Raw genomic sequence first — 25,584 nt, forward strand, 5'->3', positions numbered from 1 at the left:
CAGCTACACAGTAAGTTTGGTGCCAGTGTGGATTACATAGTGAGAGCTTGTCTCAAGAAAAACCATTAAAACACATATACGTAATGTCAAGGTACAGTATACTGAAATTAGATGTCAAGTCAAGAGCATAAAAAGAAATACAGACTTTGCAACCTTAGGAAAAAATGGCCTAAAACTACTGTATAATACTGGACAATATGAATATCCAAAACTAAGAGATTATATTGGTGAAGCTATGTCTTAATTTTTAATTTATTGTCTATGTACTTAGAGCCTACTTTACAATGTTTGATGAACTACTCGAAATAATCTTACTCAAAGAGCAAAACCCATGAACTTTTAAAATGAATCATTTATTAAACCAGACTGTTATTCTTAACAGTTATGTAAGTTACATGGATGTTTAATTCAGAGTATTTCACATGAAAAAAATTTTAAACTCCTATAGGCAAGCAAAATCATACCACACAATATGTACGTGGGAAAAGGGTCTGCTAAACATTCAAATAAGGCAAGTATTTAAAACAATAAAATAATAAAAAAACTTTAAGCATTCCTTAAAGAGAATTCAACACTACAAGCTAAATGTACTTTCTGAGTGTACTCATATTCAAGGCAGTGTTTCTTTTTTTAAAACATCAGGAAATGGAATAAGGCTCATTAACAGATACAGCTGCCCTCAAAATTTCAACCTCGGTTGCTTCCTTTAAATTAAAATTCACAAAGTGCACAATGAACATATATCAAAAAACTGAATCTGCTATTCTAACAGCTGTCCATGCTTAATACTTAGTTGTTTATTGGACCAAATTATGTCTTTTCAGGGGGGAAAAGAAACAAGATAAGCCACTGTAAAACATTTAGTTTGAATTGTATGCTAATCCTTTTCTTCTTAGAAAACAAAAATTATGGAGGAAGGGATTATTTATTTATTATAAGGTATAGAAAGCAAACACTAGAATGACCAAACATTTTCAAAGAACAAGCACCACAAAGGACATTTGCATTCTGTTTTGTAATATGTATCAATGCACTTTCTTACTCCAGCCAATCTACTTCATCGAATTCTGAGTCATCTTCTGAGTCACTGTATTCCACAGCAATACGTCGAGAGAGGATAGTGGCGACATCATTTTCAATGCGTTCATGCTTAGCTTCCTGCTCACGCTGTTCTTCTACTTTGCGTAGCTGGATACCTGATTAGTAAATGCAAATCATCCATTTTAAATCAAAATGCTAAACACTAGATATTATTCATCTTCCTGAAGTAAAATCAAGTGCATATAAGAAATACTAACTGGAAAATAAAAAAGCAAGAGCTACTAAAAAGAATTTGAAAGAATCACTTTTAGAGGTCATCAAATCTTCTACTGATATTATCCGTGAATCAGTTTGTGCTACCTACAGTTCATCCATCACGGTCTATTTAACTTCTCTGCTGGGCACTCCCTAAGAAGTTAGGGTGAGACATTTCTTCTGTAACTTCTAGGGTCAAATAAATTAAACACTGCTGAATATATTATCTGTGGCTTTACTATCTCCGATAATTGAAGGAAAAGCACCACTACCCATTCTATATTCTTGGTGCTTAGAATATAGTAGCTGCTTAGGAAATGCTGACTGAATAAATGAATAAATATGAGAAGTCTTTCTTTTGTTACTAAGGGAAAACGTTAGCCTTGGAAAGGAATCTGGTAAAACAAATGTCAATGGTAACTCAAATGAACAGCTTTAACACTGAAGGAAATATTTTTAAAGGGGTTATTGTTTATATAAAGCATAAACATTATAATTAAATGTTCTATAACATTTAAGCCTGGTGCTTTATACATCTTACTCAAACATTCTGAGTTGTTACTAAACATGAAAATAAAATCATATTTGTATTTCTTGAAAATGATTTAAAGTATAAGTTGGGTCTAGCTTTACTTTCTAAATGCTATTTAAGCAGAAACACGATCACTTAAAATTTTAGGAGAAATTCATTACTGTCTTTTTTTTTTTTTTTTTTTGTCTTTTTCATTTTCATCGGTACCAGGGATCGAACTCACGACTGCCTGCTTGCAAGGCAGGCGCTTACGCCGCTGAGCTAAATCCCCAGCCCCTAATTCATTACTGTCTTAAGTATTTAGAGAATTTCCAATGCTGCCACAACAATGGCTTCCATGAGCCTGAGAAATTACCTTTCCGTATTGCTTCCAGCAGTACACTCCTGGCATCACTGATTACAGGTAGGGTTGATGGGTGACGCTTTGGCTCAGAAGCAGATATAACTTGTGATGGAGGAGATGGAGGCATTAATGGAACATGGGGACCTGGGGCAGTAGATGGAGCTGGATGTAGCCCAGACGGAGGATGAGTAAGAGCTGCAACCGTGACAGGTGATGATGGTCGGATGCCAGGTGGAGGCAGAGGAGGCGGTGGTGGGGGTGGAGGCAGCCCCTGGACTTCACCTTGCGGGAGCGGATGAACCGGTACAGTCTCACACACTGGGGCAGCTCTAGCTACTGGTGGAGAGGGCTGTACTAGAGGAGGTGCGATTGGAGGAGGAGCTGGGTGGAGGACTCCAGGGGCAATCTGCAGAGGGGCTGGAGGTGGCGGCACTGCTGGAGCTTGCAAAGCAGCGGCCGGAGGTGGAGGCGGGGGAGGTACTGGCGGGGGAGGGGTTGAAGTCATTGAAGCTCTTAATGAAGAAGTAGACAAGGCAGATGGCAGAGGTGGTGGAGGAGGTGGGGGAGTGGGGCTCACAAACACCGCGGTTCTGCCTGCAGCGGGTGACTGAGGACGATTCTCTATCAAACCTGTAGCAGAACTGAAACGATAAAGAGATCCTAGCAAGTCATTAAAACAGGAAACTAAATGGTGAAATCAGAGAAACTGTAAACGACTACGAGTAATCACATCAAAGTAGACAAATAAACATGTTCCTATACAAATTTTAAATTCTTTAACACTCTTTCTAAAGAAATGAGAACTAAAAGTGCATCAGTAGGAAAACTAGAAGGTGGTGTTTTGACTTGTAATATTCTAATGGTCTCATCATCTCATGCAACTTTCATGTCCATTCAAGCATTTTATGCTTACTTTGACGAATATAATGCTCAATTCTATACTGTGATATGAGTTTCTGTAATGACTCAACACTTATTATATTGCAATATTTGCAGCAACGCTTGCAGCTAATATAATGCTGTAAGAATACCGCAGTTATGAAGATTCATCGTGTGTCATTTCAGTGAAGTCAATGACAGCTAATTAAAAACCACAAAGGAAATTTACAACTCTCTTCCAGAGGCTGGAACATCAAATGAGTCAGTAGTAGAAGGCTGGCTTTTTAACTGAAAATCGTAATGCTGATTTCTGGTTCTCTATCAGAAATTTTCTTTAATCTTTTTCTATTAAAATTTTATATTTTGGATAACCAACTAGATGAAATTCAAAATAGCTTTATTGAAAGATTATTAAAAGCAACTGGCTATTGCCTTTGAAGTTCCTAAAGTATTTTTCTTAATATCAAATTAACATCCATAACCAAATCTTTGGTTCCCATTTCTTAGGCCTTTACCACATTTAAAGAAATTCTTGCTTTTTCTTAATACACTGTATAAGATATACTTAATAACTAAGCTATAATAAAATGAAACACATTTTAGTCTTTAAATTCTTATTAGCCAGATTTTCCCAGGAGGATGTCAGCTCTAATTACATGATGGCAAATTACATCCCGCACGTCTAATGTGATTAGCTCCTTGTTTCTGTAAGTAAAGTTTTACTGAAATATAACACATTCATTTGTGTATGTATATGGCTGCTTTCATACAACACTGAAAGAAACACTGAACAACTGTAACAAAAACCATATACCCAGAAAGCTGAAAATATTTACTATCTGAGCCTTTAAAAATACCGGCTGCTGACCCGTAGATAAAACCTCATATTCTCGTCCCAACATACCTGATACAGGTAGGTATGGGTTTCACATCTCCTGCTCCGTGCATGGGTGGAGGCGGAGGTGGTTCATGCGGTCTGACTAAGACCCTTTCCTCAGCTCTAGTCAGAAGCTCACTCATTTGACTAAATGGCAAGGCAGAAAGTGAATACGATCCATCCATGTGATCCACATATGTCTGAGGTCTGAAAGAAATATATACAATTTAAGTGCATTTTTCTTTTGAACTACTTGAGAAATAAAGTATAAAGTTATCTCTTTTTTTTGGTACTGGGAATTGCACTCAGGACCTCAGGCTTGCCAGGCAGGCACTGTACTGCTGAGCTATATTCCTGGCTCAAAGTTTATCTTTTGAATGTCAGTATTGTAACTGAGTTTAAAAACTTACAGAAATTTATTACATTAATACTTCTTTTAAAGTACAGAATGCTGTTCACACTGTAACTTTTCTTTGCTAATTAGGTTTACTGTGACTACCATTACAACTAATTTAGGTTTGTTTTATTATTTTAGATAGAATATTAATTTGACTCATAAGAATTAAAAGTCATATAATCTTATAAATATGAAAATAATTCCTCTTATAATAGACCAAGATAATTTACACTTCTGGCCAATAATATACATGTATGTATTATTCAGAAGAAAACAGTAAGCTTTTTCCGTAAAAAATCAACGTGACAATACACAAATGAATTTCTTCAGACATACATGCCAGTATAATGTGTTTGTTATCGTGGTATGTAACTTAGATTAGGGCCTCTGGCCAGTAAGAAAGACAAAGGATCTGTTTGTATCTCTCAAAGGAAGATTTATAATTTTGTTTGATAGTTCTGATACATCTGAGGTAGGAAAAGTGCCTTCGGAAGCCAGAGAACAGAAAAAGGACAAGACAGAACCTGGCTTCAACTCTTAACTTGCCAAAAATCAGTAACACTTCAAAAAATTTCTCAACCCTATTCTATTATGAAAGTCTAGCAGACTCTGCCTGAAACAGAGGTAGCTGAGACTGCAGATGAAAGCTAAAACAACCCTAAAAATCATTCACTCCAATCACTGATTTCTACAAATGACAAAAATGAAGTCCAAGTATTAAAATGATCTTCCCAAGGTGAGATTTCAGGAGGCTCAGTGGTCAAAAGTTTTGGAATCATCTTTACAAGGTCTTTCAGTTCAACAGTTCAAAAACCCATTACTTAGAAGTACAAATATCACAAATAAAGCACTGTCCTATGTTTACAAAAAAATAAACAAAGAGAAACCTTGTTTCAAAATGCGAGGCTGGGCCATTAGCAACTTCGATATGCTTATGTAAGAGATTAGCATCGTCTTCAGCCAGCTCTGGACCTTGGGCCAGCTTCTGCCATTCTCTCCGCCTGTCATGAGGTGCTCTTGGCACTTTCTCTGGTTCATGAGGACGATCTAGATTTTTCTGCTACAGCAAATTTATGAAACAAAGCCAAATTTTTAAGTGTTAATTTTTTTAAATGAGGTTACAACAAAATTCTCACATCAATATTGAAAAAAACAATGAACTACTCAACAGAAAGCAGGATCTTTATGACAGGAAAAGAAAGTGTTTTTACAGGGTAGAAGGTGTTGAAATACCAAATAACCAAAAGAGGGGTGACAGCATATGTGAATGAAGCCAGGCAGGTATAAGATGGGGGCATTTGGTGCATCAGCTAGGCAGGTCCACCTAATGAATTCTAGTTCAAAAAATTAAAAATTCCTGTGTTTGGCAAACAAAATGGGCTTACAGACATAATTTAGTTGGCCAATCACCAGCTTTCAAACTCTGGCTAGAACACAGACAGCACTGTCTAGCCGGAATATGGTAACAAGAGGGCATTATGGATTTGGGAAAGCAGGATAGCTATAGCAGAAACAGAGGAACGGTGAAGACAGAATGTGCATCCTTCAGAATTCTGCCTGGATTCATTTTGCTTTTTATAGTTCCAGTTATTATTAAAATGAAATAAAGCAAATGCAAGTGAATTTTATTAGAAAGTGGAAAACGATGGTCCAGCAGACAGGTAACAGAAATACAGTGAGAATATAATCTTTCCAAAACATTTAGAACACATTTAGGATAGCTCTATGGCAAGAAAATATTAGCTTAATTTGTTTACTTTCCCAGCATCTATACAGTATTCTCCTGTTTCTTTGTCCCCTTTATTCCTTGGTCCACTCACTTCCTAACTATTCTGCAGGATTCATCATACGCTTTGTTTCCAGTGTTTAGCACCCTCTCTGCTGGCTAACGCAGATGCTGTTTTGTGCTACTCAAACCCTCCGTGCATAGCTGTTAGGGAACTTACTGTACCATCCTATCATAATCGTAATTCCTTATCTGCCACCATTAGTTACCTTTATAGTTAGAAAAGTTTCCATACATAGACAAAATAATACTGTCAAAAGTACAGGACTAATACAGTTCTACACATAAAACAAACAAATATACAAAAATAACTTTAATTTTAAAATATTCTCCAATACCTTCTGCTTCCGCTTTTCTTTCCTCTTATCCTCGGTATCTTGCAACATTTTTTCTTTCCATAGATCAAAGAAATATGAAGGATTGGTATAAAACTTCAAACCTTCTTTACCATCATCTCTGCAATGTACCATTTAAAATGTATTAGTAAGATAAATGTATTAGTAAGATAGAGAGGCAATCAGAACAGAAATAATTTTTAAACAAATGTTTTACCTCTCACATTAATAAAATATAGCCATGTTAAAATATTGTTAAATAGAATATTGCAACAATACAAAATTTCTTACAAATCAGAAAGGAAACGAAAGAAAGTACAAACCCAGATACTTTTCAGAGATGGAATTAATAAAAGTTAATTAAAGTGCAATAAGCAAATTCCATCTTTAACTTCTATTGAATACCAAATTTTATACAAGTCCTTTCAGAAATTTCAATAATTATAAATAATTCTGCTACAGTGAAAAGCCTGAAAAAATAGTAACATCATTTAGGAGAGAGTTTCTGCCAAGACTCTTTATTATCGTACTAAATCCAAAAGCTTAACAATCATCCCAACAGTTACATTTATACCCAATGACCTGCATACTGATGTACAGTTTCAAATAACGATTTGAATACCATTTCATTCAAGATATGTGTTGTGCATCTTAAATTTACCAACTTGACAAATCATGAAAGAACTCTAAGAAAAGACTAATTCCAGATTTTAAGTAGTAAAAAGCATTTTGAAAACAGATAATATGCATTCCTTATGCAAAAACTTAACATATATGTCAAGAGTAGATAGAAACAAAAATTATAAAATTTATTAGCTGTTTATTTTTCATCTAATTAAACATTAAAAAGACATTAATAATTCCTTATATTACTATATGTGCCTATAGCTTTTCCTAATACTTGTCAAAATAACTCCCTTAAATAGGTCCTGATTTTTGTGTAACAGAACTTCAGGGACTCATCTATAGTAGATAAAGCAAAGATTTTCTGAAGGCAGGTAGGGAAGGCTCTCTGTGTTGGCCAACAGTCCAATAAAATAATGTTCGGAGATTTGGCATTTAAATCTGAAGTATAAGATAAACAACAAACCGTATTTATTAACCTACTGACCTATAAGGAGTGAGGATATTGAGAGGTGGAGGTTGTTCACAAACATCGTATGTTTCCTGTAATGGAATAGGCAAAGTCTTGCGGTCAAAAAGCTGCTGATCTTGAATTGTAGAACTTCGGAAAGCTTTTCTCATTGTTATATCTTGCAGAGACACTTTAAAAAAAAAAAGAATTCATATTTTATTTTCCTAAAATGATTTAACCATAAATTCATATTGAATTATGGGAACCATAGATTCATATTCTATATATTTGAAAATGTTGGCATGGCTCAAAAGGCTGTCCTCATAGTGAAGGATGAATTAGGAATCATTTCAAATGCTCTATCGTTACACTTACTGCGATCAGTCTCTACCTTATTTTCTCAATCAGATGAGTTTTAATACAACTTGTGATTTCCAAAGCTCACTAGGCCCTGATTACAACATATATCTATACAGTATTTTCCACCAAATATATCTTTTTCTTTCCTTTACAAACTGTCATTCTTGGGTCCTGTCACCTTAGATTCTCCTCTTCTCCCTGTTTTCTCTTATTTCTTTTCTTTAGCTCACAGCAATAACTCTCAAAGAAATACTTGGTTGTTGTCAGTGTCATTCTAGTTAAACACACTGTTGACCTCTTATATACACTAAAAATATTATACATGTCTATAAAGGTAAAACAAATTTAAGGAATATTATCAAGTAATGAGTGATTTATATTATTCTGTATCTTGCTTATCTTCTATCTGTACTATAAGGATTTCCACCTAACTTTAACTTCTTAAAGACTGAGACTGTCTTACAGATCAGTTTTCCTAGTAATTGGCACAGCCCCATCACTTTGAGGGGAGGTTTGCAATTAAAACAAGGAGTGTACGGGGCTGGGGGTTTAGCTAGATGATAGGGGATCCCTCTAGTGTGCACGGGACCTGTGTTCTATTCACAGGAGCCTGAGAGAGAGAGCGAAAAAAGGGATCAAAATATTGTATCTTTAATTCTTAGTGATTTCTTCACATTTAAAAAGTAGGTAACTCCTGACATAGTTAATACAGCCTAAGTATACAAACATTCTACACCATAGTGAGGTCTGTGACCAACTGTTGTAACAATTCCAAAACTACTGTTCACTAAAATAAATATCTATCATTCTTCTAAGAAACATATATGCAACATGAAGACTTGGACCCGTGGCACAGATGGAGCAAGGAGGCTGGCCCTACCATGGTCACAGAAATGCATTTACAGCGATTTCACTGATACATAAAGCACCACAACAAAATGAAGAAAAGGAAAAGGTTTTTTCCTCACCATCACTTAACAAATACATACTATAAAGGCTAGGGCTTCCACTGATTTTCATCTCATCTTTATGACAATTTAGTAAAGAAGGAATTATATTCCATTTTTAAATACAAGACAGTCAAGTTTAGAAAATACGTAACTAGCCTAATGATAAACAAGCAGCAAAACCAGAACAAAAATGTGATCTGTCTTTGGGGCTAATCCTTGTGCCATAATGCCACACACTGTTCTCATTCAGGCTGTCAGAAGCAGCTTTCTGCAGTCAAAATGGCCCAGTTCTTGCCAGTCCTCTACTCTATGTATTAATTCAGCATTCTTAACTTTCATTATTAACCCCGAGTATGTAACCAAGGCGCAACATAGGGCTTAATCTCCCCAAACTCTGTTGACAATTGATATAAAGACCATCTATGGTAATAAGCATGATACACCTCTGTACCTTCAAACCCTGTCATGTATAATTTGTGTTATTGCTAACAGACTGGTGTGACAAAACTCCTTCTAGGTTGTCAACAATTGATATTAATTATATAATACTACACACCTAAGCACAATATTTGTAAACATAATTGAATTAAATATAATTATACAAATCTTTGCTCATAACTCATTTTTTTTACATATTTTCTAAGTTATACTGTGTTACCATGTTTGAGTTCCCACTAAGTTTCAATATCTAGGTTAAACAACCCTCTAAACAACTTTCCCAAAGCAATTTGAAACTAAGGGGTTCAGCTTTTAGATTCAGAACTCTTCTCTACTACTTCATGGAATTTTAAAGGAAATTATACATAATTCTGAAATACATATACTTACTGATAATTTTTATTTGTTACATATGAACTGTCATTGATACTGTCAGATGACATAATGTGTAACTAAATATGTGAGATATTTAGAAAGAGATATTTGAGTCATAAAGTATATATTTAAAGTATAGATGGTCATAACATTTTTAACCACTAGTGCTTATTATAAGAATTTCATAAAATGTAACTAATGTATATACTTCAAAAGATACCACCAAGAAAAATTATAAATGAGCAGTTGCTCATTGTTTATTTCTCCAAAGAAGACATACAATGGCTTATAAGCACATGAAAAGACAGTATCATTGTCATCAGGAAATATAAATATAGGCTACAATCTAAGTGAACACTGAAAATATGATGGCAAGTAAAAGACGTCAATCACAAAAGACTATTACACTCTACAAATGAAATGCTCAGAAAGGCTAACCCAAACATAAAAAAGTAGACTTGATTCCTTGGGACTGGGTAGGGAGAAGAAAACGGAGAGTGGATGCTAAGGTGTAGGGGTCTTCTTTAGAGAACAAAAGTGTTACAGAATTGACTGTAGAGATAGTGGTCTAACTGTTAAATACACTAAAAAAATTGCTCAACTGCTTGCTTCAAATATAATGAATGAGTTTTAAGGCATACAATAAACAGAGCTTTGTTTTATATTGTATCAAGAGCTATGGGTTTATATTTCTTGCAGGCAGTATAAACTGAGCATAATATTTCTCTTTATTTACATATTAAATTAGATTATATCAAAAATGCTTCGTTCTATCACCAAGATATGCATTGTTCCATTGTATTTTACTTTTTGCCTTTCCAGTCACAGCTTTCAACATTTTCATTGTATAAGTTAAAAACGTAACCAAGCAAAACCATTTTGAAGAGAGGGTTCTAAAATATTCATATCAATTCTCTATAGAGGATAAATGAAAATTAACAATCTTAGTAGTTCTATTTCTTTTTGTAAATTAGAAAAAAGAGGTATCTGGGAAACCTCAACATTCAGGGTATTCTGTCAAGGCACAAAAAGTACTTTTATCAGTATGATTTCTAGCATTATTTTACTCAGCAATGTGGCTTTTTAATCTGATGTTCCTGATTTAATCTTGCTATAGAATATTTCTGTCCTATGCAGTGCCAATTTGTTTTTGAAATGTTCATTTAAAGTGGGCAGTGACATTCAGTTAAGTGACTAGATTCAAGTATTGCAATACACACACAATGACTTTCCAGATACACACAAAAACACGCTCAAAGGGACTGCACTGTTTTGAATGAAAACTTAGGTTCTTACCAATCCAGGTACTTATCAATTAATTTTTACTTGTAAGTCAACGTATACATATAAATCATAAAGGAGAAAAGAGGAAGTGAATTGAAGAAAAAGCCTATTTGAAATATCTATCAAATTAAGAGCTAAATAGTTACAAAAAGAAGAGACAGAGTAGAAATGAAAAGCCACCCTGATGGTATTTGTAGATAATACATTGATTTATTACAACATGTACATCAAAGGCTATGGATACAAAAAATTGTAATAAATTCATATTTAATGCTGTTCTTAAATATATTACTCATCTCATCTAACAAAATACATGTGAAAGAAACCATAACATGAGTAACTTACACTCTTCCTCCTTAGGGTCAAGTTGAGTAACACTAACAGATAAGCGATCCACACGTTCCTGCAATGAGTTAACTCTGAAGGAAAAACTATGTGCTTCATTGAATAATTCCCCAAAAATATCTTCGGCATATTTACCTAAGCAAAAATAAAGCATGTACCGTAACATTTAATGTGATCATGATCAGAGTAAATATCGACAATTTAACATTTAAAAGTGCTGTCCTGTTGAATTTAGCATTTATTTAAAGAGCTATTTTAAACTTTAATCTTCATGTTAAACATAAAGTCACTGAAGCATTATGGGGGGGGGAGCACAAACCCTGGGAAACCTGATTTTAAAACTGTCAAAGCTTCCTTCTGGATGATGTAGGTCTAACATGGAAATATTTTCCTTGCTTTATCCATAGCTATCTACCTGATGAGGGTTAAGGAAAATTCTGTGAAAGTATATACAAATAATATATCTTTCAATCCAAAATCAGTATGAACAAGCAGATTCTCTACCCACATTGAACTTCAGACATGACAAAATGCAAGATTTTTTTATAAACCTAGACGTCCTGTCTCAGATAAGCCCAAAACAGGGATTTGGAAAACTTATCAGGGACATATCACACTCTCCTAGTGTAATTTCTTTTTAAAAATAATTAAAAATAAAAAATCCTTATACTTCTCAGGTCTTGTATATTCCTATTACCAAACAGTAAATCAAAATAACTGGAAGACTATCTTGCCGTTGATGAATTCTGAACAGAGAAAACACATATTTAAATCCACACAAAAAGCACCTTAATCATTAAGCCCAACTCTTTGCTCCATTCCCTTTGAGACTTTGCTATCAATTTTCATCTGTCAAGTAGGAACAGAAGTATCAGTCTCAGAGAGAACTTACAGGAAAGAGACAGAGTGAAAGTGCTTGCTAGTATACTTGATAGAAACAGAAAGCCAACAACAGGGAGCTGCTGACTATCGCACCAGGAAAGAGCCACAGAGCTCACACAGAGACGCTCATTACATGTGTGGATAATGTTCAGGATAGCATGAGACGCTGAGTTTCCCTGGCAGTGAGACAAGCACTCAAATGCAGAAAAATGCAGACACAAAGTTATTGGTCACCAGATGCTACAGATACAAATGGTAGTGACACAGAGACGGCAGGACTAATTCCATCCCCACAGGAGGTTAGCTTAGGAAACCCTATTCTGTAACCCCCACTCCTCGTGAAGTGATATGCAGAATTTTGCTGCATCTGCACCTTTCTGGAGAGAAATTCCACAACTTTTAAAATTTTAAAGAGCAAAGCACACACACAAACTGCGAAAGTACCTTGTAATATTCCCTCCGTGCACTCTCAATCTACCTCCCCTTCCCTTCCCGAGAGGAGGACGTTTACACTGTGATACTGCACATGGCGGAATTCCAGCTGCCCTCACCTTTACTATCCCTTCTCTACTCAAGACCCTACAATCATCACCTGTGCGTTAATCTGCACACAGTATTTCTGTGTTTCTTACTCACCAGGGTCATGCATGTTGACACTCCTCCCCTCCTGCATTCTTTTCTCCCTCTTCAAATTCTTTTGTTCCTCAGAGGCCCGATTCACTGATGACTCATTCTGCAAGCCTCCCTTAACGATTTTACCTATCATATCTCTTTTTATCAGTTCTTGAAACCATTCATGATGTTAATTACATATTTACTCACACTGTTTGGGACAATTTCTGTGTTTATCATATTCGGGGCCCTTTAAACCAGTGAGTTACTACAGTCTTTTGAAACAAGAACCATTTGGCTCTATGATACAACAAAGTGTTCAGTGTTACCTCTCTAATGTCTATCCAGTTTGCCTTATCAAGCCAACCTACTCACCCACCCTCCTACTCATCTTCCAGCCTGTTACCTATCCATAGGCTGTGGTTTAGACATGGCTTGTCCCCTGAAGACCATGTGTTCAAGCTCAGCCCTCAGTGGGGCAGCCCAAGGGACCTGTAGAGGCAGGGCCTGATACGAAGTAATTAGGTCATGGGACATCACTCTAGAAAGGGACTAATACTGGTTTCAAACAGTTCTCAAGAGGTTAGGTTATTTATAAAGCAAGGTCATTGCACACACTCGGCCTCTTCTGTACTCAGCTGGTTCCCTATTTCCATCCTGTTACGACCCCGTCAAAAGGGCCCTTAGCAGAGGCTGAACAAATGAGGCTGCTCCATTTGGAGTTGTAAGCTTCCAGCACTGTAAGCTAAACAGGTTTCTTTCTTTCATTTTTAAGTATACACACTCAGGTATTTTGTTATAGGAGGAAATAGGTGAGTATAACTACTTGTTAAGTAATCCGTTTGGAAATAAGTAGACATTTACTAGTTCATGTTGATAAGCTGAACTGATTATATTCAGTAAGAGAAAGCCATGGGAAAAAACCGGCAAGGACTCATTAGGTAATCAGCATCCTAATAGTTTAAACAATAAAAAGGGGGAGAAAAAATGTATAGAAAGGTACTTCTAGGTTTTGAGTAATCACCTACTGCAAAGAAGTATGTTCTCCTAGGAAAAACCTTATTTAAAAACCCAGGACATACATTTTATTAAAGACGTAGGAGGGCACCCAGCCCCAAGCTATGTGAAGCCCTGCAATTTATTTTCATCACAGTGTTCACAAGCACTTTTGTTTCTGACAACAGTAACAAAGTAAAAACCTCAGTTACTGAGGACCATTTAAGACAGCCAAGTTTTCTAACTCAGAGATTATTAAATGAATCAATTATTATTTTAACTATTTTGGATAAACTGTTGTAAAAGCTTCCCTGCCTTCGTAAACAGAACACAAAATGTAATTTAACTTTTTCTTGAGGATTCATGGTTATTGTTCTAGCACAGAAAACAATTTTGAAATGTTCAGGAATATCTGCTTTTAGCCAAATGTGAAGGCCAACACCTGCAATCACAGCATCTGGGAGGGTGACACAGGAAGACTCACATTGGAGCCTCACCTGGGTAACTTGGGGACCCTGTCTCAAAATAAATAAGGACCAGGGATGTAGCTCAGTGTGAAGATCCTGGGTTCAATCACTAGTAAAACACACACACACACACACACACACACACACACACACACACACATGCAATTTGCTTTACACTAAATGGCTTTTTTCTACATTTTATGTTGTTTAGTTCTTTTTTGCTGTAAACTACTTATTTTAGTGGTTATTGTTTTAGTTACCTGCCTCATTCTATTATATTCCCTCTATCTCTTCTAATTTTCTTTTATTTTGCACCAAGAATCAAACTCTGGACCTTGCGCTTGCCAGGCAGGCACTGTGCCACTGAGCTATATCCCTGGCCCTTCTTTCAATTCTTGGAAGCACAAATGTTTGAAAGCTGTATCATCAAATCTGAATTATCAATGTAAAAGTAAACAGGCTCTGGCAGCAGCATTGATTATTTTACATGCATGGTTCTTTAATACATGGGATCATTTTAGAGGCCTTTTAAATTTAATTACAGGTTCTCATTATGTCAAGTGGGAAAACTGCCAGCAAAGAGGCTAATTTGTAATTAGAAAATGCTTATGTGGGTCTGTGACTCCCAATGTGAAGCAACAGAAACATATGTAGTTGGTATTTTTACAATGTATTTACATTTGCAGAGCTTGGTTACAACCTAATCATGCACTTTCTGATAGAGGTTGCCTCTGTGGGCTCTATCACACTAAAACATTCCTTGCGTTTTCACATAGTTTATAAAAGAAATGTTAGTACTGAAAATTAACACACAATGATATTAATTCTAAATTATGCACTGGATGTATACCTAAAACAAGATGCCTGTATTATATTAAAAAATTCACTTTAAGAAATGTTTCATCTGAAGTTATTTATGATACTTCTATGCTCTTAACATGTCTTAACATTAATATATTGATGTACTCATGTATATAGAATATGTATTTTACATGAAGTCATGCTATACTACATTAGATCAATCAACGGCAGGCCGTGAAAAAGTTGGCAAAATATCTTTAAATGTGGTAACAATTTATGCCCCACAGTGTACTATGTTACTAAGTTATGATGTGTAGTAGTCTAAGTGTACTACATGCATTTTTGACATATTTTTAACTTATGATGGGCTTATTTTATGAAATGCAGTATAACAGTTTACACAATTTGCATTCTTTTACATGTGATGTCTAGAGATGATTTAAAGTACAGTACATGGTAGGGTGTGGGTTATTTGCAAACACGGTACTACATTAAAAAAAGGACTTGAGCATTTATGAATTTTGGTATTCAAAGGGGGCCCTAGAACCAATTCCCACAGACACTGAGGGATGATTATATTCAATTATAGAAAGGAAAGATAAAAAGGAATGAAAAAACAAGCATAACCATCAGTAGAATTTATGTTGATGGGTATGCGATGCCTAGAGAAATCTAGGACTTCTTAAAGAATACATGTAGGCTAAGAACATCCTGTTTTATCTTTAAAAGGAAAAGTAGATGTTTTATTAAATAGCTAATCCTTCAGTTCAAAATACAGGCAGGATTTTTAAAATTTTTTGCATGATTAAATTTAGAATAATGGTAAGTAATTTACTTAATTCCTTAATCAAGTAGCTCTGTACTATAATGTTATAATGGGACTAGGGGCTGGGGATTTAGCTCAGCGGCATAAGTACCTGCCTTGCAAGCAGGCGGTCGTGAGTTCAATCCAAGGTACCAATAGAAAGGAAAAAGACAATAAATAAATAAATGGGACTATACTGTATATTTTCTCCCTCATCAACCAACCCATTGGTCTTTATTCTCTCGTTAATCTGTTTAACTTCTATCTGCCACCAGCCAATTTCATGTTTTTATATCATGCTGTGTATCAAAATCTTGACATGTTCTAAGAGCCCTTAGATGAAACTATCTTGACTAGCCGAATCCTCTGACTAGTGATGACCTCATACTTTTCACTTTGGATCTCTGATAATAAAATATAGAAAGCTACTAATGTCCCACAATATAAATAATTGAAGCCTCTAAAAATGAGAACTAGAGATTACAATTAAGCAAAAGGACAACTCTGATCCTATCCTTCATACACTGAATCTTATCTAAAAAGAAACCTCAGTTTTACTCATCTATCATGTGTTTTTGCCCTGAAGATTGTATCTTTGCTTCCCTTTCTCGGGAAAGGAACACAAGAGAAGACCCTGTCTAAAAACTCATTAATTTTACTTAAAATCTAGTTACTTTCGGGATAACTCTATGCCCTTTATACCAAATATTCCTCCACAATTAATCACAAATGTTTCTTCTTAATATTCTACAGGAAAATACTGTTTTGTAAGTTTGACACAAAGATACTTACTCAGGCTACTTAGTTGTCTAATTATATTTGCCAAGGAAATATTGGTTACACATTCCAGTTCATTCTTAATGCCCCGAGGCAATGCTGTGTGGCACAAGTGCCTGGGGTCAATGTTTCTTTTCACTAACGGCATCTTGAGAGCAATTCCTGTGCCAGCTCACCTATGGGAAATTAAAAAAAAAAATCATTCAATGTCAACCAGCAGAGTCAGGCTCTTATCTCTTTTTTTAAATTTTAAAGTAAAGAAACACAATAAAAATGATACAGAGCCGGGCATGGTGGTGCATGCCTGGAACCCCAGAACTTGGAAGGCTGAGGAAGGAGGATCACTGCAAGAGCGTGCTCAAGGCCAACCAGCATTACATACTAAGACCCTGTCTCAAAAAGACAAAAAAGATGAAAAAACAAAACCAGAATTTCAAACCAAGATGATAGGAAATTAACAATGGTTATTTGGTAACAATGGCATATTGTTGTCTTCAATATAGTTGCTAAGATTACTAGATATAGGCATGCAAAATGATCAAACAATACAAGCACTAACCATTCCTTGCAATGAACTAATACAATGAGTAGTACTTTTAGCTACTTTGTGTATACATATTATTTATTTTCCTCCTTTTATCCTTTCCCTCATCCCAGTCTAATCACATTTATGAATAAAGTTATACATTTGTATGAAGAAAATGGAATTATCTAAAAGTCAAAATTTAAATTTGTTTCATTTCCAATTATTAAAATATCAGTATTACAAAAAATTTTAAAAACTTACTTTAAATGTCAGTAGCTACACTGTAAATTCATAATTACCATCACTATTCTAAAATAACTATATGTAGGGATTTTGTTCTAGAGAACTTTGGTATGAGAAAGTAAGTACTAAGAAAGTAAGTACAGTTCTATAAAGGGATTAAAGAAACTAGGATAATGTCAAATTTACACTTCCACATAAAATATATAATGTTCAACAAATTGGAGATCAAAGATTAAAGCAGTCTCGTACCTGATGTCTCATCAAATCTATTAAAATCTATACTTTATTAAAAAGTTTAACTTTTTAAAGTTACAAACTATCCTCACTTTGTTGCTTCCCATGTACATAAATTTCAGTAACCTGAGTTTAAACATCAGTCCCTCAACCACACATTCAAATTTCAATTCCCAGAGCATACTAATAAACACAAACTCCACTGCTCCCGATTTAGCCCAAAAATCCCTGTTAGTGTGAGACACCTATCATGATCTTTCAAAGCCAGTGGGTAATTTGGTAAACTCCATTTGTGATTCAATTCAGCCACAGACAGCGAACTCCATAGCTATCCAGTTTTCTTTCCTCCCAGCGCCAAACCAATGTGAAAGTTTAAAAACTGGGTAGCCAAAAGAGAGACATTGGTCAACAAAGATAAAAGAGATCAAAAAGTGGCAAAGAACCAAAAAACCTGGTAACCCTGGAAATGAAATTTACATTCAAAATAAGTGGAGCAACAGAAGAAATAGTCGACTGTGGGAATTAATGTCGTTATTGCCAGTATTTTAAAGACCCTACATATAAAGGCAGAGGAACTTCAAGAAAGCAACTTACAGACAAATGAGGAATATAAGTGTAACAAAAAGAAGTGACACGAGCAGAATTTCACATTAAAGTAACCCTTGGAGCTATTTCACTATATTTGAAGTGCAAAAGATAAAATGCTGGAACCAGATTCAAATTTAGTAGAAAAGAGTATTACAACCTGCCAAGTGAGGAAAGATGCTCACTCTGGTAGACGGGCTACTGTAAGTTATTCAAGGCAGAGGTACTGCTCAAAGTGGTCTTGGTAAATTTTTTAAAAAGAAATAAAATATACTAATTCTTAACGTTTCTGGCGTTTTCGATTATAATAAATCAATCTTAAAAGGTCTTTAAATATTTACCAGCTACTTCTCAGAGGACTAATATCTAGACTATACACAGAACAAAAACACAAAAACAAAAACAAACAAAAAACACCTAAAGTTAAAGATTCAATCAAGATAATGGGCAGCAGCAATCAACATACACAAAGAAAGAACTACAAATGGTCAACTAATACTGCATATAAAGAAATGCTCAATATTTCTGGCCATGAGAGAAACACAAATGAAAACAATGCTAAGATTCCATCTTACTCCACAAAGAATGGCAGTCCCTAAGAAATCAAACCATAACAAATACTGGCATGGCAGTGATGAAAAAGGAATCCTTTTTCATTATTGGTAGGAAAGTAAACTAGTAAAACCGTTTTGGAAATCAGTATGGAGATTTCTCAAAGAAGTAAAATAAAAAATTCCTTATGACCCAGTGAACCCCTTGCTAGGTATCTTCCCCAAAGAGCTTAAAACATCATTCACAGTGACACATGCATAGTGATGTTTATTATCAGCACAACTCTTAATAGCTAAGTCCAGGAAATAGCCTGTATAGCCATCAACAGATGACTGGAAACAGAAAATGTGGTAATTATATATAATGGAATACTGCTCTGCTAGAAAGAATGTCAGATTTGAGATATATGTCAGAAAATGGATGCACCTGGAAAATATAATGTTGAATGAAATAAACCAGACATACAAACTGAAATACTATATGGTAGCTTTCATTTGAGTGAGGCAAAATAAAGCAGAGACATTAATAAAGCATGGATAGAAAGGGACAAGTGAACGTCTCTCCTAAGTGGGGAAGTGCTGCAAGTTTTAGAAAAAGCGTGAGGGCTGACAAGGAGGGGAAGGGGAAATACACAGAACAAAGATACGCCAAGTATAGAGCCTAATAATCTCAGTGTAAACACACGCCATGCCATGAGCTAAGATTAACAACGTCAATAAGAACGGAAATAAGGGACTCAGAGGAGGAGGGAGGGAAAGGGACAGAAGGGAATTTTAAAAGAGAAACTGGCTCTGGGTGTGTACATATAACCCCAAGATGATTGTAAACTTCATGAACTGCAAACATATATTGATAAAATAAAAAAGTAAAAGTTAAGAAAACGGTCCTTATGTATTTTAACAAATAAGCATTGTTTGGAAACAAAGCTACTATACATAGGGAGGGAAAGAAGGGTTAAAGGCAGAGGAAGGGAACGAGAAAAAAGATTAAGATGTAATTATGTACAGGTACAACCTCCCTATGAGGCATATGATCAACATGTAAGGCAAACACATATTAATAAAAATAAAGTTAAAAAAGAGCAATGGTTTGACAGCAATTTCAAAGAACACGGAACAACTATCACTCTTATCATTAATGAATTAAAAGTTTCTCATGATTTCAACTTGCACAGTCATCGTCACAGTCTCACACCACCGTGACAAAGAGCACGCCTGTGCTTATCTACTAGCTAATAATGGCTCCTGAAGGGAGGTACTGTTTACTGAGCTTCAATGACTATCAAAGAGATTCTGGATATATCTAATTGCACCAGTGTTACTTATCAACATGTTTTAAAGCGTATTTCCATGAAATGTCTCATTTGATCTGTTTGTGCAGTATTCTCTTCACATTTTCAAGTTGCCCAATTTTTAAATTGTGCAGTATGCAACAGATAAAAGCTAACTCAAAATTTAATAGTCAAGTAACATAAGAAAAGTGTTGCCCTGACTGCAGAAATACTCCACTCTGATCCCCTCCTTCACAATTACCCTACCTTAATTCTTCCCCAAGTCTTTATTCTTTCAAAATGAGCAAGTCTTTGTTTTTCTTTATAGTTTATCACTTAAGCAGGGAACTCTAAACACTCCAGTTTTGTTTTGGTTACTATGTGAAGTAACACGTGATGCTTTCTGTGCCTTCCCTCTTTCATTTAGCACTGTACTTGTAACAGTTACCCATGAAGGCTTTTGCAGATGCTGCTTGTGCATCTTCATTGCTGTGCCACATTCCACCTTACGATTACGCCATAATTTGTTCATTGCTACCCTGGTATGAGTTGTTTTCAGTATGAGGTTATTATGAATAGCACTATGACGAGGGGCCAAGGATTTAGCTCAGCGGCACAGTGCCTGCCTGGCAAGCTGAGGTCAGGAGCTTGATTCCTGGTCCAAAAATAAATAAATAAATAAAAAGCACTGCAACAATGATTCACGTACCTATTTCAAATATACTTTTAGAAAATAGCCATATTAATGATATGCAGAGCTTCAGCTTTAGAGGATGCCAAACACTTCAAAACTGACTGCAACAGCATACACTCTTCAGCAATGTAAGACACTCCTGATACTGCATATGTTTACAGTACTTGATACCAGCAGTTTTAAAATGCTAACTATCGCTGGGGATGCATCATGGTAAGTTACTGTAGTCTGCCATATTACTAATGAATTTAAGCACTTTCTCATCTTTATTGATCTTTTGAACTTTGTCCTTGAGAAACACTCATTTGGTGCTCTTGCGCAGTTTCATTTTGCCATTTCTTATGTGCAAGCTGACTTGTAGCTACACAGAATAAATCATTTGAACATTATATATGATGTAAATATCTTCTGTCACTTGGTAGTTCACTCCTATATGAAGTCTTTTAATGAGTAAAAGTTTCTATAATCAAAATGGTGAAATTTATCAAACTTTCCTTTTAACCTTATTATGAAAACATAGATTTCTGAAATCTTTTTCAATACCAAAATGATAAATATGGCCATATATATTTCCTCTTAGCTTTGTTTTGTCTTGGACTTTTGCTCTGTATGTCTGTTTTATATATTCACTTAACACTGTTGTTATCAATCAAGTTCCTACATATTTTTAAATCCAATTTTGGGCTCTATTCAACTAGTCTTTTAGTCTACTTTTCTAACAAACTATTGATACACTATTTTAATAGAATTTTATATAGGCCTTGATAACCAGCAGGGCTGTTTTCTTGTTGATTCTCCACTTCTTGTATTTCTCATAAACTTTTATAATCAGATTATTAAGTCACATACATAAACACTACTGTGAATTTGAATGAAACTGTACTGAATTTATAGATCATGTTGGGGAGTATTATTATTTATACATTTCTTCCTATATAAGAACACAGTGTATCCCTGGAATTATTTCAGGATTTTTAAGTATCTCAGTAATGCTTTATAGTTTTCTGAAAAAGAAATCTTAAGCATTAAGATTTTATACACACAAATATATACATTATATTTACATATGATTTTTTTATGATACCGGAAATTGTATACTTTTATATTTAAGTTTATTTTATTGGTCATGAAGAAAATGAGCTGATTTTTAAATACTAGCTCTATTTCTAGAGACAGTTAGTAACCTAACCATATTTATTTTTAAAAGCTACACAATCGTACCATATGTGAATAATAACTTTGTAATCCGCCTTGTATTTTTTTTCTTGCCTTACTATACTAGCCAGAATCTTCAAAACAGTGCAAAATTAAACAGAGGTTATGACAGCAGGCATACTTGATTTTTTTCCTAAACTTAAAGGAAAGGACTCCAACAATTCACTCATTAGGGTTTTTGTTATTACAGTACTGTTTTGTAGACATCTTTTAAGAGATTAAAGAAGTGCCTATTTGTAGTTTGCTAAGATTTTTTAAAATTATGAATGATGTTTTTATCAGGTGCTTTTCCTGCATTTATTATGCTGATTATCTGATTAATGTAGTGAATTATACTGATTTTTTTGTTTTGCTGTTACACTTTGTATCCTTGAAATAAACAATGTTTACATCTTCACAGTTTGTCTGCTGGTTCTATCAGAGATGTGTCAAGATCTCCTTCTATGACTTTGGATTTATATGCTCCACATGATTTTTACATTCTGAAACCATATTATTAACTACATTTACTAATATGAAGTTCTCTTTTCCTTAAGTAACACAAATGCTTTGAAGTCTACTTGACATTAATACAGTTATATCAGTTTTGCTTGGAATTTAAATTATATAGCTCTCACACTGCTTGTTTTCTACCTTCTTAAATCTTCATGTTTTAGACATGTCTCTTTTTGTAGGTACAGCTAAACGTTTCTTTATTTCCCTTTAACTCAGACTCAGGTACTTTTAAGTACTTTTTGATAAGATGCTCTTTCTGCCCAGAATTCTCTCTTTGCCACATTTCCTATTTTCTTCACTCCTACTTTTCCTCAAATTTTAGCTTAAATAAGCACATTTGCTGGTCTTTTATCTCTGACTAGATCTTATCCTTCTGCTAAAATTCTCTTGTAGCAACTCAGAATGTTTAATTATATCACTTGTCTTACTTTCTATAGATCTTCATGACTGAATGGTGTCTATTAGTATAAAAAAGTAGGTTTTGTGTTTACCCTCATATCCTGATACATGTTTGGCATATAAAGATGTTTAATATGTTTTGTTGAATAAGTAAGCCATTTCGTAGCCACATTTCAAACTTCCCTCCTAAGCTGCATACGCAGCTGTCTCCCGGACGCCTGTAATTGCAAATCCCTAAGATATATCAAATTCAATATTCAAAATTAAACATTGCATTTCCTCTTCAAATCCAGTCATTTTCAGTTCTGTCCCCTCCTTGCGGTCACTGTATCCAGTAAGACATCACGAGCCTTCCCACGTTCTCCATCACTGGCGCAGACTCCGGCTTCCCTCCCTTTCTGCCCTCCCTGCGCTCTTCAATTCAATCGTCATCCCGTACTTGCCTGGGCCACCTGTTTTGCCTTCCGTCTTACAGGTTTCTTTTACTGTTTGATTTACGGCACCCCTCTAACCATTTCACCTCACACCAACTCAAGACGATGAAAACTTTAGATCCTCCCAGGATTTCTGTCGGGAAAAAGTCCTAACAGGTTAGTCCGGTGGTTCTCGAGGGTGCAGCCGCTGCCGCCTCCTGCCCTCTGTCTCTGCACTCCTCCTGCGGGCTCACAGCGTCTCCTGCAATCCTGCCTCACCGCAGCACCTCGCCTAGAAGGCCTGTCCCTTCACGCTCAGCACAAGACCCGACTGCTGAATCTAGACTCAGCACCACCCCGTGAAGCCGGACTGAATCCCCCGAGCAGGCGCAGCCATCCACTTTCATCTGGATTTGCAGCTACCTACACTCTGCCCGATCACACGCTACCAGTCTTGCCTTGTGCATCTCTTCTTAAATGACAGGTCCCCGACAGCAAAAATCTTGCCTTACTGAGCCTGCTTTTCCAAGATCTACAAAACCGAAGATGATCAATACATAAACAAAGGAAGAAAAAACTATGAGGTGAAAGGAAGCACTTTTTTTCTTTAGGTTACTAACAGACGACAGAAACACACACATACACTCACACGCTTTCTAAAGGAAGTACTTCTGACCTAAGGAACTGCTTTTATATTTGTATGAAAAGGAATACATCTAAGAAAAATAATGCCTTATAGTTGCATTTTGCAGTCACAGGTTTGCTGACGAAAGTAAGATTATCTTACTCAGTTTTGCATCTTTAGCTCTATGGTGTAACAATCATACAAATTTTGATCACAGGACTGCTGAATAGCACATGAAGTACTTTACAATATTATTCCAATCTCAAAAGAAAAAGGAGATTTGTTATATAATAATTACAGTAGGAATTTTCCTGAGTTATAAAATACCATATTATAGTGATACATGCATATCTATGTTTATATCAGCTCAATTCTAACAGCCAAATCTTGGAAGCAGGTTATATGTCCATCAGCAGACAAGTGGATAAAAAAATGTGGCGTTTACACACAATGGAGGATTATTCTTCTATAAACATGAATTTGAAAGGAAAATAGATACATCCTGAAAACATAATGCTGAATGAAATAAATTACACACACAAGTTTAAATACTATATGGTCTTTCTCATGAGAAAAGCAAAACAAGGAAATAAGTAAAACGTGGTAGTTGTATACAATGGAGAACTACTTTCATAAAGAAGATAAACTTGACTCATTTGTAGGAAACCGTGAGAGCAGAACACTACGTGAAATAAATCAGACATGCAAGCTTAAATATTGCATGGTTTTTCTTATTGGAGAAGTATACAAAAGAGCAAATTAAAAGACAGATAACAGGAAACAGGGAAACAACTTTTGCAAAAGAGATAGAACTGAGAAATAGAAGGGGTGGAGAAGGGAGGTTTTTAAAGGAAGAATTATGAGTGGCCTGAGTGGCTGCCTGCTCGGCAAAGCAGCACCTCAGTGTTCCCGGTGGGCGGGAGGGGTCCCTGGGCCTGCCGCTCCTTGTTGCCAGCACACACACCAGGATGAAAAGTGAGAAGTCTTTGGGTGCCACCTTACCCCAGCTGGGACTAATCTTACACGACTGACCAGCAGAGCTCCTGGGGCATACTGCTACGAGCTGGGCTTTGGTCTTGCTTTTGTACCTAGTTTGGATGGGCTCCTGGTTCTAGTCTTCTTTTTCATGTGGGCTATGCTTTCGACCAAATGAGGAAGTTCCAAAATACCATGACCGGATTCCTAGTCCAGGACTCAAGTACTTCCCAAACCAGGGACTGCACTAGAAGGTATTTGTAGTGTGTCTGATCCAGTTCCTATGAAGGGTATGTTAAAGACCTATGACACTTTTAAAGTCATACTCTTTAGAAGAACAGAAGACCCTCACTGACTGTACTCAGGGAGGAGTCTAGTTTACGTAGAAGTTTCCAATTACTTCAAGCATGTAGTGGTATAAATCAGAAATAATCCTGATTGTGGCTGTTACCAACCTTGTGTTCTTGTGAAAATGAATAGAATAACTGGATTAAACCTTGAAGGATCATTAAGGTTAGACTGTATTATAAAGTATGAAAACACAGCAGCTGTATCAACTTATCTTAATTTTGGAATTACGGTCTTTCTGTGTTTTTATATTATGGGAACACTTCATATGGGCTATCTATAGCCATCAGTTGCTGCTATTCAAGTCTCTGTTAGATCTAACAGCACAAGAATGAAGTAATGTATGAGTGCAAAACAAGAAATCTAAAAAAATGAGGATGATTTTGACACATTTTTGG

At 35.6% G+C, this 25,584-nt stretch overlaps 1 protein-coding gene and 1 pseudogene across 6 annotated transcripts in view; one reads left to right on the forward strand and one right to left on the reverse strand.

The window, feature by feature from the left end:
• Window positions 1-334: 334 nt before the first annotated feature.
• Window positions 335-25,584, reverse strand: part of Wasf1 (WASP family member 1) — a 79,770-nt gene continuing 54,520 nt past the window's right edge. For 5 of the 6 annotated variants that reach the window (XM_003466045.5, XM_005002025.4, XM_063254001.1 and 2 more), the window contains exons 2-9: window positions 16,628-16,788; window positions 11,273-11,407; window positions 7,557-7,710; window positions 6,449-6,566; window positions 5,212-5,384; window positions 3,955-4,134; window positions 2,184-2,812; window positions 335-1,196 (exon numbers count right to left, since the gene is read on the reverse strand). In XM_003466045.5, the coding sequence (XP_003466093.1) occupies window positions 1,039-1,196; window positions 2,184-2,812; window positions 3,955-4,134; window positions 5,212-5,384; window positions 6,449-6,566; window positions 7,557-7,710; window positions 11,273-11,407; window positions 16,628-16,760 (1,680 nt within the window). In that variant the 5' untranslated portion in view covers window positions 16,761-16,788 and the 3' untranslated portion in view covers window positions 335-1,038. The remainder of the gene's footprint in view (window positions 1,197-2,183; window positions 2,813-3,954; window positions 4,135-5,211; window positions 5,385-6,448; window positions 6,567-7,556; window positions 7,711-11,272; window positions 11,408-16,627; window positions 16,789-25,584) is intronic. The other variant, XM_063254002.1, reaches the window with a different exon arrangement.
• On the forward strand, window positions 24,480-25,526 carry LOC111755693 (sodium/potassium-transporting ATPase subunit beta-3-like; annotated as a pseudogene).

The sequence above is a fragment of the Cavia porcellus genome, unplaced genomic scaffold, assembly GCF_034190915.1.
Source record: "Cavia porcellus strain 051 isolate PalLab524CR breed Dunkin Hartley unplaced genomic scaffold, mCavPor4.1 scaffold_7, whole genome shotgun sequence".
Lineage (NCBI taxonomy): Eukaryota > Metazoa > Chordata > Mammalia > Rodentia > Caviidae > Cavia > Cavia porcellus.